Raw genomic sequence first — 18,451 nt, 5'->3', positions numbered from 1 at the left:
TCCTGTCACTAAGGTGTGGGAAGCTGCAAGGAACACATTTATGAGAATATACTAAATCCACTCTTTTTTCTGAAGAATGACATTTTAACTGGGAAGCACTTTGATCTGCCACAGTCATAAACACAGGGTGGTCATCACCCAAACTGCTTCCATACCATGAAGCACAGGCTCACTCATGACTCTGAGCAGATTCCTTGGAAAAGGCCAGTTGCATTGTTAACAGAGAACTTGTTAAGGATTAAAACCCAATTCATTAATATTGAAAATACTTAGATGTGTGGTAGTCCTAAAACATCAATTTGCCTTTCCTCCTTCCCTCTCAATTTTGGTTCTGGGTGAGCAAACAGCATAAAATAGAAGGAAAAAAAAAAAAAAGCTGAAAGAGCAGAATGAACCCTCCTTTCCTGGTGAAACATCTTGCAGCAGAGATACCCCACTGAATTCTGCCAAGGAAACTGTCCCTTCTGGCAATGTGTAATGTGCCAATTAAAAGAGCACACTGATCATTAATAGTGTGGAAGCAAAATCACCTCCACAGGTGTCAGGAAACACAACAAAGTAATTCCTGCTTCCCAGATGGGGAATTAAGGAATCAACAATGTATTTTTACAAAGACCACGTGAAACCTCAGAAGTGACCAGTTTGTTTCTGACTGCAGTCTCTGATACCACCCTTGCTCAGACCAAAACCACCCCATGTGCAGCAGTCACAGCTTTGAAATCCTGGGATGGACACTGGCACAGCTGGAGTCACCATCCCCGGAAAGGCTCACAGGCCATGGAGAAGTGGCATTTGAGGACATGGGTTAGGGGTGGCCTTGGCAGTGCTGTGGGATTGGATGCACTCAATGAGCTTAGAGGGCTTTTCCAACCTTAATGATTCTGTGATTCTCTTATTTCAGACAAAAGAAGAGTGGAACAAACTTGATTTTAAAGAACAAGTTGAGGTTTTAACTCTTTCTCCTCATAAAACAAGCCATTCTCTTGTCTTCTTCATCCAACTGTTTTCAATTAGGTTGAACTGTACCTAGCAAGGAGTTGTAAAGATTAAAAACGTCCTGACATTTGGACAGTGAGAGACAAGAATAAAATATTAAAGCCGTAATTTAATTTATTTTTTCTGCTGCAGTTCAGCATTAATCAAACTGCACAAAGCATTACTCCTGTGGAGGATGAGATCTGCACAGTGAGCCCACGTGGGCCCAGGGTATCTGCTCATGCTTTACACACTTCCATAGGCATCCTTCCCTCTGGATCACCAGAGATGTAATCTGTGACCTCTTCTATTCCTTGCTTTGGGAAAGCACTTTTGGTAATCAGGTAACCAGTATAGTCTGTAAGCAGCATCTGAATTATTTTGAAATGCTAATTTCCAGTGTGGTCCAGAGAAGGCTACCAACACATATTTCCCATTATATTTCCATCCAGCTTGGCATTTTAATTCAAATCCCCGTGTCCCAAGGTGAGACTGAAGTATTCAGGAGAAGAGTGAATACCAATTCCCATCTCTGCAGCATTATCTCATGCGTCATCAATTACTGCCATGCCTAAATCTAGCATCATGCCAGCACATTAAGACAGTAGGTACTATATGCAGTGTTCACTGGACCAGAAGAACAGAAATAAGAAGGGGAAAGGAAACCCTAGAGAAGAAATTAAAAAAGGCAGACCGTGCAATACAAACCAGATCATGGCTGCTTAGCTAATATGGGCCAACTGCTGCGGAAGAAAAACGTCGAACACCCCAAGTTGTGTAAATTTTTGGTAAACATCTAACACGCACACAAACACACACAACACCAACCTACACACCAACAAAAATATATAGTGGGCTTTGGCTAACACTGGCTCTTCTAGGGGCTGACTAACGTGGAGAAACTTTAACTTCAATTAATAGGCAAAGAAACACCTGACAAGAACTTTCTTAACAAAAATCTACACTTAATCAGAACACCACTAAGTGTCCCTTGGTTATTCGCTACAAGTTTTCTTGTTTCTGAAGGAAACTGCAAATGAAACTTAGCTAAAGCAAAATGCCAAATGTGGGTCCAGTTTAAGCTGAACAAGCTGCTGTGCCTAAAACCAGCAGAAGGTGCTTTGCAAAGACAAAAATTAAAAAGCTCCAAAAAGATAAAAATTAAAACTAAACAAAATCTATTTTTTTCCCCATCTTACAGCAGGAGTCTTCACACATAACTCAAGGTAAAGCAATTTTAGAGAAAGACTCAGGGCAGCTTCAGCTCCATGGGGAAGGACTGCTGGACTAACACTGATCCCTGTCTCCATACCGCCAGGTGTCATTCTAACACTTTAAAAACACTAGTACTTTTCCAAAAATACAAACTAAAAAGGATCAAAATGTATTTCACTATACTATTCCATCAGGTTCACACTTAAATTAAACTGATTCTTCAAAGAAAAGTATAAAACCTTAAAATAAGTATCTATGAATAAATGTATTATTTTAACTAATTCCTGAAATATCATGTTGAACTCAAATTTCAGGTTTTCATTTTAGGACTACTTCAAGATTAAATCCCAGGCCCACTTAATGTCAGCATGCAGTTTACCACCAATTACCCCTCACTGCCAACAAGGTGCCCACTGCTCTCAGGTTTGACTGCATTCACATCAAGGACCATCCGACACGGCCGAATTCCGGGAACGCTGCTGGTCGGGGGGGGCCTTACCGATTCGATGGGCTTGTCTAGAGACGCCTGCTCTATCTCCAGGTGCCCCTCTTCATACTGATCAAAGTGATTGCCCTGCAAGAGAAAATCGGGGTCAGCTCCACAGCACAGCACACACTTCCAACAGGTTAGTGTACAGACAAGTTTGGTTAAAGTGTTATAGTTCATATAATTTTGCTAACAAATGAACTTATTAAATACAGGCTCAATTCAGTGTATCAGCTATAAGGACAAAAAACCCTAAAAGTAAGTCAATTTGATGACAATCATAAACTATTAAAGTTGGCAAAATACCAAACATTTATAATGACAATGCTTCTGGATTTTTTCCTTAGAAAGTCTATGAAAACACTGAGCACAAGCACCAGTGCCAGCATGCAAACCACACGTGACAAGGAGCAGCAGGAATGGATGTCCCCACCACTAGAAGGCTTTCCCTGCAGCAGGAATTTGCTTGAGGGACACATATGACTTCATACACCTTAAGCCAACAAAACCCCACAGCGGTACCAAAGGAAACCTGTCCCTGTGCCCACAGTGCTGGTCCATGGTGTGGAGCAGCCCTTCCTACAAATCTGAACAGTGATCTGTCCATGGAAGTGATCCCCCAACACACCACACAGCCTTATTCCCCACCTGAAGCAGACCCCCTGCCAGCTGACCACCATCCTCCTTGCAAAAGTTGCATCTTCCCACGTTTTTGGGTGAATACTGAGCCTGTAGGTCCCTGAGCTAGGAAGGCAATGGCAATCTTTGATCTCCAGAACAAGTGCTGCTGCTGGAACACAACAGTGAAGGGCCATTGCAGGAAAAGCAAACACCTCCACTGCAGCTCTGCCATAATTTGAAGTTTCTGAAACCTCAAATTCCTGACATTTCAAACATGGTGAACCACTTTTGGCTGTTCAATAGGTCCATGATGTAACACATCCACTGTCACTGGCACAGACCTGGAAAGGAAACACTCGGACTTTCCAGCTGCAAACTTGGAAGCAAAAGAAGTGAGATTCCAGCAGCTGGGATGAGGCCAAAAGCCACTGAAGGGGGTGGTTTCAGTGGGCTCTCCTACATTCCCAGGCCCTGCTCAGTGTCACAGAAATTCCAGGAGGTGCCAAGCCTTGGCTGCCACCCCCCACTCCCCCCTCAGGCCCTGCAGTACCACTGGAACCTCTGGCTGCTCTGTGCACACCAAACCCCTGGCAGGTTCTATTTGCATCCCAGCTCCACAATCCCTTGGAGCAAGGAACACACAACACTGCTGCCAAGAGAAACGTTGTCACCCTCCTCCTTTGACCAATACCAACTTTTCCTTCTGCAAGAATTTTAATGGAAGCCAGCACCCGAAAGAGCAAACTGCAGTTGTAACAGACTGACAGTTGGAATACTACAAGCCAGGCACCAGCCTCCAAAAATCCTCTGGAAGGAGTGTTCCTAAGCAGGAATGCAAATCTGCAAGGGAACATCTTGACTAAAACCTGGTGCCAAGAGAAGGTGCTTTGATGCTGGTGCCCCAACTTCCAGCCCATCCATCATCTGCAGGCCTTGGTGGCAAATTCACCCTGGCCATGCTGTGCTCCCGGGCATCATCTTTCCTGTGGCCTCTCCAGAGCAAATCTGGGGTTTAATCTGCAGGCAGCAATCCACTCCCATTCTTTTTTTTTTTTTTTTGGACAGCCTTCAAAGAGTGAGCTGAAGGCAAACTTACTATGCACAAGCAGTCGTTGAGCTGCTTTGGAAGGCTAACAAAGCTCAGAGACAACGTGGTGTGGATGCACAGACTTTGTGTGTGAGGAGTCCAGCAGCACACACCAAAAACTTGCCTCAGTGGCTGGGGGACACCCCAACCTCCCAAAATATAGTGTACAAAAGAACCAGAACAGTCAGAAGGGCACACACTGCCAACTGCCACACTGGCAAAAACACATTGCTAAACTTCGTCTATTAAAACATTAAACTCACATAATGCTCAGTTAATCAACAGCTGAAGCCCTCTCAGCACGAACCCAGACACGTCCCTGCGCCTCCTTTCACCCGCTGCCTGCAGGTAGCTCAGCACACACCACTAAATTATCTGGAATAGCTAAATATTCCTGCCCACTCCCCAGCTCCTCTGGTGGGCTGCCTGCCAAGGCACTGAAAGCTGTTTTTACCGAGGCAAGGGTCAATCCCAGTTCGAGGGCAGCACGCCTTGCTGCTCTGAGGCTTCACAAGTCACTTCTTCGGTGCTTAAAACATCTCCTCCCTGAAACTATGCAAAAGGCTGAGCACTCCCTGTGCCACGGCCAGAGAATCAGAGAGCAAACAAAGCCTTTGTCTCTAAGTTCCAGTGATCCCACCACTACCCACTCCATGTATTTTGGGGGTTATTTTATATATTCATATTCTTTGGGGTTTATTATGTGCTTGATCTCTACTTGTTCCTGGTTCAAACAGCTGCAATACTGAAACTGGAGCTTTCCAGAGAGGCAGGTGCTGCCTGTCTCTGTAGGTCCTGGGCATAAAAAGGCGATGGGGCACAGGGAACAGGCCCCGTGGGAATGCTGCCAGCCTGCTCCTGGGTCAGGAGGGTGTTTCAGGCTTGGAAATTCAAGGCTTCAAAATAGCAAAGTGTCCAAACAGAGCCAAAATCAATACTCATCACAGAGACTGCTCTTTATTTATCAATATTTAGAAGAAATTACAAAGCAAAAATTCCTTTCCACCATAAAGCAGCTCATCCTGGAAAAACGCAAGCAGACAATCCAATGGTTATTGTGAGGTTGGATTTATGGGGGTTCAGGCCAGTGATGTTTAATCAGGTAAGAGAAAAATGGTTCTATGGCTATGGCCACAACAATGCTGTTTGCCTTCATGGGGATCCCAGGCCTTTTGGAGCTGGAAGCAGCACAGTCTGTTCCTTTGCTTCTTCGTCCCTGGAACTGGCTAAGGAACAAGCTGGGGGAATTCCATCTGTTTCCCTCTTTTCCAAGCCACAACCTGGTGCATTGATCCATAAAACATTTCTGTTTTGCTGTACCTTAAGACAATGAATCAGAAGAACACAAAATACTTTAACACTTAAATCAAATTAATTAAACCCTAAATGCTGGATCTGTTGAGAATACATTTCTAGCAAACACAAACCCCAAGCACTGACCACGTTTCAGTATGATTTTGGAGTGTGTCTTCTGCAGACTTGAGAGATGCTTCCTACAGACTTGAGAGATGCTTCCCACTTCAGAGGAAACTTTATATGAAAGGAAGGATTCAACCCCTTGGATTCAACCCCATGGATACCAGGATGTGAAATAACAGCTGCATTGAACCCAGCACTACTCAAAACCTACTCCCAAACCTCCTTCCTGTATGACTTACAGAGAAGCAGTAAATTCCCAGTCCTGGGAGCTAATGGCAAAGCTTCCACGTGCTCCTGTGGACAAGGATTTTGGGGCTGACTGCAGCACCCTCCTCCCACTCATCCTCTGCCCCTCCCTTTTACAGCTGCTTGTATCAGGGTCTCTCACTTCTGCTTCGTAAGCCAAGATGTGCTGCACTGTCCCTTTCTCAGAGACACTTCTCCATCCACCCTGGAACAGCAGAGCAAGTAAGATGAGAGGCTTCCACTTAAGCACCATTTATTGCTCTTTGTGCCACAGCCAGTGCTCCAGCATTGGTGCTTCCTTATAACCACAATGAAATTCAATATATTTTCCTACTTCATGAGAAGCAAGGACAAGCCTCCAGCATGCAAACACTCCTCATTACACACCACACACACCACTTGGCCTCCTTGTGCATTCTTCTCCAGGAGCCAACATGTTTGTGCCCTGTAATTTTTGTGTAATATCATCTGAACTTTGGCTCTCTACGCACTCTGGTTACTCACAGGCACGTGATCTCTGCTCTCTCCTCCACTTTCCCATTGTTTGATCTTTGCTCAAAGCTCTTGGCCAAACCTTCTCAGAGCCCTCACACACTGAATATGGCATTTGAAAAATCAACCAACAAAAGCTGCCTCCATGCAGAATTTCAACTCTTGTTCTCCCTTTTTTGGACTGCAAGTAATTCGGAGCCCTGGCTCAACAAAAGCCATTTTGTCCCAGATCATACCCAGTGGAGTTACTGCATTTCCAGGGACAATTCAAGTTAATAGTTATGGGGAAGAGCATTGCTGCTTCTTTCCTACTTAAAAGGTCCCAAACACTGTGGCAGTGAAACTAAACCCAGTCAGCATCATAAAAAAAAAATTTAAGAAATTTAATTACACTTTCGTCCCAAAATCCTTAGTGGCAAGAACTGTTGCAAATAAATCACTCAATGCAAGTGAAATGAATTGTTGATTAAAGCCCATTTATCACAGTTTAGCACCACAGAATTCACCCTCTCCTCTATATGAAGCACCTCTTCAGAAAGGTGGGTTACCACAAAGCCACACAGAAGTCACGGAGAGAGGGAACCGTTTAAAATCTTCACAATGGCAAGCAGAAGAAAATAGACTCTCTCCTCCCCTCTCACACCCCGAAGGGTGTATCCAAAACCAGAGCTGGGTCATGAGCACTGCCTGCATTTCTAAGTCACCTAAAGCACCACCAGCACAATGACAAAATAAGGATGAGTCACTTCAACTGCTTTAGGCCCATTAGACCTCCCTGGATATTAATTACTGGACTGCCCTGTGCAATCTGCCCGAGCACGAAAGCATATTAAGATGTCAGCATGAAGAACACATTCCATAGAGTGCCCATTCCTGATGGAATGAGTGGTTTCTTTGATGAACAGCCCTAAGTCATCCATGTATTATTCCCAAAGAAAATGTGGCAGTCTCCAGCCCAGCAGCTGGGCTGGAGCTGGGGACACGGAGCTCCTGGGACACAAAGGAGCAGGACAATGGGTCTGGGGGATACATTCAGGACCCCTCCCCTCGGCTGCCCCTGGGCTCCAGCAGAGCCTGGTGTTACCAACACCAGACAGGATAAGGTGAGTTGTAAGCCCAACACAAGTCAGATAGCAAGAGCCTAGGATGGGAAAACGCTGCCTGCTCCAGCCACAAGGGACAACGCCTTCAGTGCTGTGAACGGAGCAAAAATAGGAAAAGATTCTGGCATAAAACCCTGCGGCTCTGCCTGGGAGCATTAAAGCAGGGCAGGCTGGGGAGGGAATGGGCAGAATGCAGCTGCTGAGACGTCACAGCAGAAACAATCTATTTACGTCCCTACTGGATTGCAGGATTGGCTCGGGAAGGCACTCAGAAACGCTGCTTCGTGAGACCACGCCAGTAACAATCTAAAGAAAGCAATTTTGCAGAAAAGCCTTACTATACTCACTGTTATTATTTCTTAAATGCACTGGAAAAGAGCACAGCATGATCATGACTGCTTAACTGCACTTGAAAAGAGTGCAATATGCTCCTTAAGATATTCAAAATTTAGTTTTACGCTAGGAGAGTACCAAAAAAAGACTCCAAAAAAAATCACATTTATACTGCATTTACCTTAGAAAATGGAATTTTAAAACACTAAAGCAAATTAGCACCACTTTTTCATATTCTATTTATCCATCAATTCAATCAATAAATCTTAAAACTCCAAAAACGTTACATCAAGCCATAAAATTCAGGGCTGTTACCCACAAGTATCACTTGAAAGCATTTAACCAAGCCCACTCCCCAGTCCCAAAAGCCCTGCAGGCATTAGGCTGAGAACAGCAGCTGAGACACAGGAACATCCAAAAAGACAAATGAGTCTCCCCGAAAAAGGCCATTTTCTAGTGTGGATAAAGCCAGGGCAGGCCACGTGAGCTGCAGACCCCAGAATGTTTTGCTCCCGCGGCTGGGAAGCACAGCTGACATTTCCTGCTGCCCTCCCGGGACGGGTCAGCACAGATGCAAGGGCTGAGCACAGGGAACTGGAGCAGCATCTGAGCACAAGGGAGCAAATGCCATCTTGCCAAATTCTCCCTCTCTGCACACACACAGCACCCCCATGGAGCAGGGGAAAACTCTCTGATTCCAGAAGCAAATATCCTGTTAAAATTGAATTTTTGGTTTTTTTGTAAAGGAGATGGAGCAGTTACAAAATCTTTAGATGCATAAGGTACCCTTACATCCATCCACTTTTCCCAAAGCTGGCTCCCAGGATGCCTGGGTAACTGCTGCCTGTCCAGCACCAGCACAGTGGCCAAGAGGCTCAGGAATCGCTCTGCTAAGCCCTGATGGAGCGCCAGTCTCTTGCCTGACCCAAAGACCAGGAATTTCAGCAAACCAGCATCGACACTCATCCCATGTTGTATTTAGTCCTCTTTTGACAAACCTCTCCAGCTCGGACAGCTGTTTCCAGACATGCTGGTTTCACTTCTCTGCACGTGGCCTCAGGGTGAGACACCCACCACCTGCAGCTGCAGTGGCACATGTGGGACAGGCAGGATAAAAACTCATTCCAGGCGTGGATGAGATACAAGAGGTACAAATGCCAAGGTCTGATAGTGCTCTGATTTATTTGTGGGGCTCTATCACCCACATCACCACTGACCTCACAGCGAGTTTCAGCCAAGACCAGTGGGGGAAGGAAGGTGTTTAAACCAATATGCAGCTCCCCATGACTGATTGTTGTGTTTATTACACACAATCAAAATATAACGGGTTTCTAATACTTCTGCAAGATCCACACCTCCCTGCGCAGGCTGACTGCAGATCACAGTAGTAATTCATGTTGCCCTTTGCAGCTCGGCAGGGCCTGATGACTCTATACCATGGAAGGGCTCCAAAACGTAATTGATGCAGACAACCATGTTGGTGTTTAGAAATCCATCCAAAGAACTCAAAAACAACTCCAGGAAAGTGTGGCTTACAGCGTTTTTTGAATATTCATTATGCACCCAGAAAAAAATACATTTTTAAGACCAACATGCACCTAGGAGATGGCTCCATCCAACCCTGGAAACTTTCTTGGATAATTATAAAGGCCACATGGGTTCTCAAACCTATAAAAAGCAATACAAAAGCAACTTTGTATTGGCACCTGAAAAGCCTTTGTTAATGCTTCCCAGAACAAAATCATCCTTTTTCCTGTTGTTCCCTGCAGTGTCTGTAAAGACACACACAAAAAATATCACAGATTCTTTCCTAGCAACGCAGAGGTGAAGCATTCCCAAACAACACGTTCTCACTGCCCTCCACACAGTAGGAATTGCTTTCCCAGACCTTTCCCTGGAATACAAGTGGGAAGTATGGACACGGTACATCTGCACACCCCCAGAAACAGCTGAATATTTACAGTCAACAACATCTTGTGAAAGCTGCAGCAAAACCTCATTTTCAGCAGACACACACATCAATTATTCTGAGAGTACTTAACAGGAAAAACCTCTCAAGTCAATACAACAAAAGCAATCACTTGAGACTCGGAGATGAATTTAAATTGGCACAGTTTGAAAGAAGCACCTTGGAATTGCACATAGAGAAGTTGATGGCACCTTTTGTTTACCAAACTAAAAATTAATTTTGACAAAACTCTTCCTGCTAAGTCCAAAAACACTGAAAATCCACTCAGCAGAACACATTTTAGACTAGTCACAGGTCAAGCGATTTAAACCAGGAAAACGTGCATATAAATACCCACTTAGAGCTGTCCAAACAAAAACATGTTCTACAGTTCAGAGATAAACAGCTTGTACCACACAAGAGTGGGAGCCAGAGGCAGGTCTCTGCTTTGCATACTTTGGCACCAAACAAGAACAATTTCATGTCTTTCAGATTCCTTGTGCCGCACCAACAACAGCCGTGGGTCTGTTCCAGCACAGAGGGAGGCTCTGCAGCCCTTCAGCCAGCTCTACGCAAGAGCCAGCACCGGCCTCACTCACCCAATTCTTTGTCATTTTTAATGTGCCTTGATGCAGAAGCTGATGCAGCTTCTAGCACCCACATCTCCATGGCTAACCAGGACCTTCAAGCAACCAAAGAACCATGAAAGGGATTGGGTAGGGAAGGACCTTCAAGATGATCTTGTTCCATCCCCTGCAGGGGAGTCTTCCACTATCCCAGGCTGCTCCACCTGGCCTTGGATACTTCCAGGGATGGGACAACCTCAGCTTCTCTGGGCAACCTGCGCCAGGGCCTCACAGGAAGGACTTCCTTCCCAACATCCCATCTAACCCTGCTCTCTGTCAGTGGGAAGACATTTCCCCTTGTCCTGTCCCTCTGTCCCTTGTCCCTCTCCAGATCTCCTGGAGCTCCTTTAGGCCATGGAAGGGGCTCTGAGCTCTCCCTGGAGCCTCCTCCAGATGAGCACCCCCAATTGTCCCAGGCTGGCTCCAGAGGGGCTCCAGCCCTCAGAGCAGCTCCATGGCCTCCTCTGCGCTCACTCCAGCAGCTCCACGTCCTTCCTGTGTCAGGGACCCCAGAGCTGGAGGCAGCTCTGCAGGTGGGGTCTCACCTGAGCAGGGCAGAATTCCCCCCTCACCTGCTGCCCACAGTTGGTTCCTGGGCTGCCAGCACACACGGCAGAGTCACTGGACTTCTCATCAAACAATCCCCCTGTCCTTCTCCTCAGAGAATTTCATCCATTCTCCCCCAGCCTGGATTTGTGCTTGGAACTGACCTGACCCAGGTGCAGGACTGTGCACTTACCCTTGCTGAACTCCATGAGGTTCACACAGACCAACCTCTCCAGCCTGTCCAGGTCCCTCTGGATGCCACCCCTTCCCTCCCGTGGGTGACCACAGCAGATAGGACACAGTAAAGAGAAAGCACCCTGGTGGAACAGGGTGCTAATCGAGTAATATTCAAAGTGCAATCTATTTACCACTATTAACTTCCAAGCTTCCATAATATTATCTGCCTTTTCTTTCTTCCTACGGTGTCTGACTTGATAAAGAATTGTTCCTAAACCCAAATCTCACAGAAAATCTTCCTCAGGAGCACGTTAACAGGATTCAAACTCTATTCAATACTGTTATCAATGACCAGAGGAAACAGAGCACCTGCCAGCTCAGTTTGCAGATCAGGCAGCCCAACAAAGAGGGAACAAAAGGAAGGATGTGTTGGTACAGAGCAACCTGACCCATGTGAGAGTGGCTTCAACTCCCTAACACCACATCTGCTTTCACAGAGCCCTGTACAAATACAGCTACAGCACAGGACTGCACCCAGCAGGCTAAGAAATCCCAGTTAAAACCTCCTCATGCAACATGGCAACAGAAAGGATAAAAATACAGTTCAACAAAGGAAGGGCAAACACAAAAAAAAAAAAAAAAACCAGTAAATAGATGTTTATCTCTCAGTAAAAAAGATGTTTATCTCAGGTAAGAATCAGCTCTAGACTCCTGTGAACAAGTTTTCCAACCACAAGTGGACAATTTAGGATGCAGAAAGCTGTAACAACACAAAGAGAGAACAATAACAGAATTCAGAGCCATTAAGGCTCTCAGAAGCTAAAATTGAGCAGAAATGCTGTATATGCCTTGACATAAGAGGATAAAGAGTAGTAATGTGTGCTTTGGCGCAGCAGAGGAGGACATAAAGCTCAGCAAAGAGCTAAAAATAAAGAAAATCTAGAAGAAAAATTAAGGAAAATGCAGCTTTCAATGGCTAAACTACCAGAACAATCTACAAAGGAAAATGTTCCCCATCACCAGTTGTCTTCAAGAGAGAGATCATGCAGCCAAACACAGACTTCTAGACTCAGAACTGGGTCAAAATGGGAACTGAAACTTAAGTGATACCTGGCTATTTAAAGCCATCATCCTAACATTAACTTCTGGCTTTGAAACTGTGAATGGCCAAAATCTCACATTAACTGTCCATAGAGCTGCCTGAAGGGAGAAAGTAGCAAGAATTACTAAAGATTTAAAACCACGTGGTAGGAGAAAAGCTTCTGCCAACTGAGGAAGTGCTGCCCTAGAACTGCAGCAGTGCTTTTTGTCCAATGAGATCCACATTCCCACTCAGAGGATGGCAGGGGCCTGGGTACAGGGGTGAGTTTTGTCTTAGAGAAGGTGACTCAGAAGAAGTTGAGGTGGCTCAGCCATGGCTTGTGGGACTGTAGGATAAAGTGTTTCCTTTCCCATTCAATGGAACTCGGCAATGGAGACCATCACTGGAGGAGAGAAGGGACAACACAGACTGGGGGAAAGCACAACCAAGACAGGAAAGGCCTATATAAAATTACCTGACCACGTGAATCCCAGAAATCCACGCTGAAGTTCAGACCCCACTGTGATGTTCTAAAACTGGAACCAATACTACTTGATCTACTTTAGAACACATTTTCCCCCAGTCATCTCCCCCCCTCCTCGCTCACACAGGGAGGTTAAAAAAATCAGTCACAGTTCTGCCGTTCCTGCTTTGCTCAACTGAAAGGTCAGAACGTCCTGCCAAGGAGGTAAGAGCTGTATTCTTCCTGTGCTGGGCCCACACCAGAAATATAACCTGAATCAAATGATAAATTAAGATCTCAAAACAATTCTAACCGATCTTCTAAAATCTCAGATTAATTCTTCAGTTGGAAAATACTCCAAGGAAAAGGCACAGGCTGCCTCCTGACTGCTTGCAGCTACTCCTGCCAAAGGCAAACTCACACCCCAGGATCCTGGGTCAGCTGAAAGCTCAGCGTAACAGATTTTGCAGATTCCAATCCTTGTTCCCCCACATTAAGTTTTTCTTTTCCCAATTAGTAAAGGCAGGCAGAGAAAATGACCCTCTTTATCTCTCTGCAGGGCAGAGCACAGGCATCAGCTCCCAGTGCCACATCACCCCGAGCATCTGGTCCTGCTGAAGGACACGAAAACCAAATGCACTTCCCTTAGGCAGCACCTGGGAAGTGAAGCTGCAGCCATGGCCACACTCATTAAGGATGGATTCTAAACCCCCTCGCTGCTGGCCCAGCTGGCCAGTAAAGCGCTGCCTAAGCTGCTTGGGAACAGAACTTATCCCTGACATTCTGCCAATTAAAAAGCATAAAATCCCCCTGCCAGCAGCGCTCAGCTCAACCTGCTGGAAGCAGGCAGGGCCAGAAGCACAGCGATGTGCTGGCTTAGCTCTTCAAATCCTTTGTGGAGGGAAAGAAAAAAAAACACCTATCTTCTTGGAATTAGCAGGCATACCCGAGCTGAGATTCAGACTGGTCACACTTCCACCCAGCAGGGAAAACCAGGCATGGCTCTTCCTGCTGGGTGGAAGCGTTATTCCACCGCACAGACTACACAACACCAAAAAACAAGAGACAGAACAGCCTGTGTTCCGTCTGGCTAATGATGCCAGTAAGTGCAATGTACGTAGGAAGAGGAAATTATTGTACACATAGACACATATGGCTGGTAATATTTCTGCTTCAACAATGAAAAGGAGAAAAATGCAGCAGGAAAACATTTTCTCAACATCTGGGAGTAAGTGGGAGCTCCACTGGATTTCAGAGAGAGACATATCCATGATATTTATTCTTTGAGCTTGCATACCTGATCTGAAGAATAAAATCATTGCAAATGCTTTTAAAAAACACTAAAAATATGTATTTACTTATCGCAGCAGTTTCATATGTTCACACAGCTTTCATTAATGCTCCTACAATATTCTGCTAGCATCATCTACAGCTATTGTTCAGAATCCCTCACAGTTATGGTGGTTCCCATTTGTCTCTGCCAGGGAAGCCCGTAAGTCCAGGGGACAGTGGCTCACACAAGTGACAGAGCCTGCGACAGACAGGTTCCCCAGCCCTTCACTCCAAGAACTAAGCTTGTCAGAACCCCAAAAATCACCTCTCTTGGATGGAAAATGGAAAAAAAGTTGGGATTTATTTGGATGAGCCACCTAAGACTTCACTTGCCATTGCAGAGCAAGAGAAGGAAGGTCAGAGATCCCTTCTCCTCCACTCATCCATTTCCCTGTCCAAGGCTCCCAAACGTAGCCCTGTGCTGGCCTGGGAAGGGAAGAATCCCCAGGACAGGCAGAGCACACTCAAGGCCTTTCTATGGAGCTGCCCTCAGGTTCAGCACCTGCAAAATACACTCAAAACCAGGGGCTTTCCAAGTTTCTCTAAAGTTTCAGAGCTTAAAGCAAAAATGGAAGAGGATCTAAGCTTTTAGTGTGGCTTCTAAAGCTACAGAGAACAGCTACAGCACAACAATCCTGTCAGGAAAAACCCAAGGGCTGCCTAATCAGCTCACTGCAGTGATATCCTCCAGTGCCATCCCTGCTCCTTTGGCAATTTCAGCTTCAAATCACCTTCAGCTTCAAGGTTCCTTCCACCCAACACAGAGAGGAGTTGCTACAATTTCAGGTATACAATCTTTCTCCTCTCCTTCCACACCATGAGCTTCATCCTTAGGGATATATGACTTTCTTATCCTTACACAAGCCACTCTTTTCCACATGCTCCCAAGAACTCCCTGGGAGGAGCATCACTCCCTCTGCAGCTCTCTTCGTGCCCACCACATCACTGTGGCTGCAGCTATGGGAAGAACCCCCATTCATCTCTCCAGTTCTCAGCTGATCCCTCTGCCCAGTCCAGCAGAACCCTTCTCCCCTGAGCACCTTTCCAGGCACTGCAGACCATGGACATCTCTTTCTCAGCCGATTTAGGTCCTTCCTTCCTGATTTTCCTGCAGTGCTGTATGTTTCCATTCCAGCCTCCCCTGATAGCACTGATCTTTCTTCAGTCAGGCACAGGGGAGGGAAGAACAGCTCCCAGCAGCTCTCACCTTTAATCCACTTTTCTCCAGCATATCAGAAGCTCAGAAACTCGAGGCTCACCTCTGCTAACCCTGCACTGCCAGCTCTCTCCTGCCTACAGTGCTCAACTTGCACTCTTGCCAAACTGATTCTCCCAACCCAGACTCTTTCCAGCTTCTCTCCAGAAAGGCAGCTGATAATAATGAGAACTCTGAAATGCTTTTTTTTTTTTCATCCAGTGACTTTCATTAGCCACTCACTAATCCCAAGATATCTGCCTTTCTTCCAAACAGCTAAAAGGTTCCTTTGACCTATACTCTTTACTCCTAACCTTTTGTTTCTCTCCCTCTCTCCAAACTGCTACACAGCCTTTCACTTCGAGATCAGAAGTAAATCACCCCAGAACAAAACCGGAGAGCTCTCTGCAGCCTCCCCACACTGCATCCATCCCTGATCAAGCTGTGTAATTTTAGAGCCTGTCTCCCTCTGGCCATGCTCCCTGGGACTCACCAGCCTGGCAGGGACACAGGATCACATCTAGAGTCGCACCTGCTCCAAGGACAGAAATTTCACCTGCCAAAGAACTACAACTGTGTGAAAAGAGCATCCCTAACACCAACGGGTTTTGCTATATTTGCAGACCAGGATTTTCTATGGAGGCACACACAAGTGTATTTTTACCTATGGCCACAGCAGCCCTGCAAATACCCAGCAGAGCAAGCATTTCCTGTATTCCACACCCATGTTACAGCTCAAGCAATCTCTCTCTCTCAATACAGAGAAGAAAACTCAAAAGTCTTCTCTGAAAGCGACTTTGAACCTTATTTTTCCTTCTTCTTCTTCAGCAAAAATCTTTCCTCCATCAATATACTTTGGAAAAACCTGTTAGACTGCTCAGCTGTCAAGGGTAGATGCACAGGCCCCTGAGCTCCCAAAATTCAGCGTGACCCTGTCCCAGTCCCCCTCAGATCATCTCTTCCACAGCTCACTGTTTTCACCTTCAGTCCTCTGCAGCCTCAACCAGCTCCAAACTGCTCCTCCCAGGGGAACGATTCCACTTTTCCCTCACAGGAAGCTTTAACACAAAATAAAATGTCTCTCTTCTCCCTGGCTTATTTTCAGGCAGGGAAGAACAGAGCAGTGACCCTTCCATAAAACCAAACCCCATCATTTTATTTTTCGCTCTAGTCTATGGGAAGGACAAGGAAAGCCTGGTATTCAGCACAGATAAATCCCAATTTAGAACAGCACCCTTTTTTAAAGTCAAGAGGACACAGGGTTGTGACTTCATTATTGCCCCTAGGCACACTCAGCACCTTCCAAGATCTTGGGATCAGGTAATGGAGCTGAGTTTCCTCCTGACATCACCACACATTCCCCCTGTGTGTCCAGAGCCACGACACAGTAACAGGTTTTGCCACTACAATTATTTTTCTTGCCATGGGGTTTCCCCACAAAGGGACAGGAACAAGGACACGCAAAGCAAATGTGGACAGGACTGCAGAGCTCACCTGTTCCCTGGGCACAGCCGCAGTACCCAGCTTGGTTTAGGTTCCCCATCTCTCCCTTACCAAAGGACTACAAGAAATGTGTTTTCAAGCCCAAGATCTGGCTTGCTTCACTTCCTGAAACACAAACTTCAAAGCCAAATCAAACTATTCCAGTGTTAATTATGGCTCATTTCTTCACTGAAGGAAATGAAGGATGCAAACGAGCCCACGTTTGGGTCTGTGGCAGGAGCCAAACCTCCATCCTCAGAGTAAGCAATGCCAACACTGCACACAACCATACTCGTATTTATTTTCTTGTGTGTTTCTACCACAGTTTAGTAACAATTTTTGAAGCGTGCACCCCTTAAAACATCCAGAAACAACATAAATTAGTCACTCCTGGATGTCCTGACTGCTTCCAAGACTGCACCTTAATGCCAGATGAAGCAGAATTACGCAAGCTCCACGTTATAAAAACCCTCCCAGGTCTTTGGGTGAAAGGCCCGAGTGAGGATGAACAGCACCATTCCAACGGCAGGCTCCCGAAACAAGGACCCACACAACAGCTCATCCACCACTCTCCTCGAGCAGCGTTATCCTCGCTCCTTTTGTTTTCCCTTCTAACCCCGAGACTCTCTCGGGCTGAAGTCAGAGAACAACATGTCATTGTTCGAGCTTAATGAGTCAACATTAATTTCCCCGTTGTTTATTTAAAGCCCCTTTCAAACAGCATCAGTGGCGTTAATTACGTTGAAATACTGATGTTTTGGCGAGGGGGCCGGGTGTGAGAAGGAAGAGACCTTTTTTCCCCAGAGAAGGGGGTCGCTGGCAGATGTTCGGACGGCGCGGTGCTGGTCTCGGGGGCAATGATCCGAGCTCTCCCCGCGGGTGGGTGATTCCCCTCATGGAGGGGCTGGTTCCCTCACGGGGGGTGGTCGGTCCCATCACTGGAGGAGGGTTGATCCCCTAACCGTCTTCCCCTGCCGCTCCCTCCGCGGGGTCGGCCCCTCGCCACCGCCGTCACAACACGCCACCCGCTGCCCTCCGTGCCCGGGCAGCTCTCCCCAGCCGCGGGTCATGTTGGCAGCCGGCCCCGGCCCCCCACGTTCCCCTCTGTGCCGCTCCCCGCCGCGGCGCAGCGCCGGGCCCGCACACAAAGCCCCGGTAGGGGGGTGGGGAGAAAGCGGCGGAGCCCAGCCCGAGGGGCCGCGGCCGCGCGGGGCGCCGCGAGGGAAGTACCTGGAAGTCCCTGTCCTCGTTGAAGCGGGAGAACCTGTCCGCCATTTCGCGCCGGCCCGGCCCGGCCCCGCTCCGCTCCGGCCGCCGCCGCCTCCGCCCTCAGCGCCGCCCGCCTGCACCGCCCCCGCCGCACCACGCATGCGCTGCCCACAGGTCACGTGCGCAGCGACGCAAGTCACGTGATCTGCAACGACGGGGGTCCCTCACGGCAGCGCCAACGCGCGGAGTGGAGTGGCTGCTGCAGCGGGACCCGGCGGGGCGGCGGCGGCAGGACCGGCTCGGAAACAGCGGCACGCCGGGGGTCGGCACGCCGAGGGGACGGGGACGGGGACGGGGACGGCTCGCACGGCCGGCCGCGCCCTCAGGGCTCTGCCGCGGCAGGTCACGCCCCCC

General features: G+C 47.2%; 1 protein-coding gene across 5 annotated transcripts in view; it reads right to left on the bottom strand.

Moving 5' to 3' along the window:
• GPATCH8 (G-patch domain containing 8) overlaps nt 1-18,451 on the bottom strand; it is a 56,206-nt gene extending 37,755 nt beyond the window's left edge. For 3 of the 5 annotated variants that reach the window (XM_041398984.1, XM_041398982.1, XM_041398981.1), the window contains exons 1-2: nt 18,059-18,451; nt 2,690-2,764 (exon numbers count right to left, since the gene is read on the bottom strand). Coding sequence is in view for 1 of the 5 variants with exons in the window: in XM_041398981.1 (XP_041254915.1) it covers nt 2,690-2,764; nt 18,059-18,103 (120 nt within the window). In the remaining 4 variants the exon portion in view is untranslated. Of the gene's footprint in view, nt 1-2,689; nt 2,765-18,058 lie in introns of those variants that run through there. The other 2 variants (XM_041398986.1, XM_041398985.1) reach the window with 2 other exon arrangements.

The sequence above is a fragment of the Onychostruthus taczanowskii genome, unplaced genomic scaffold (genome assembly GCF_017590055.1).
Source record: "Onychostruthus taczanowskii isolate IOZ18803 unplaced genomic scaffold, ASM1759005v1 scaffold151, whole genome shotgun sequence".
NCBI classification, from domain to species: Eukaryota; Metazoa; Chordata; class Aves; order Passeriformes; family Passeridae; genus Onychostruthus; species Onychostruthus taczanowskii.
Note: the sequence above shows the minus strand (reverse complement) of the source record. Positions and strands in the feature narration are given on the sequence as shown.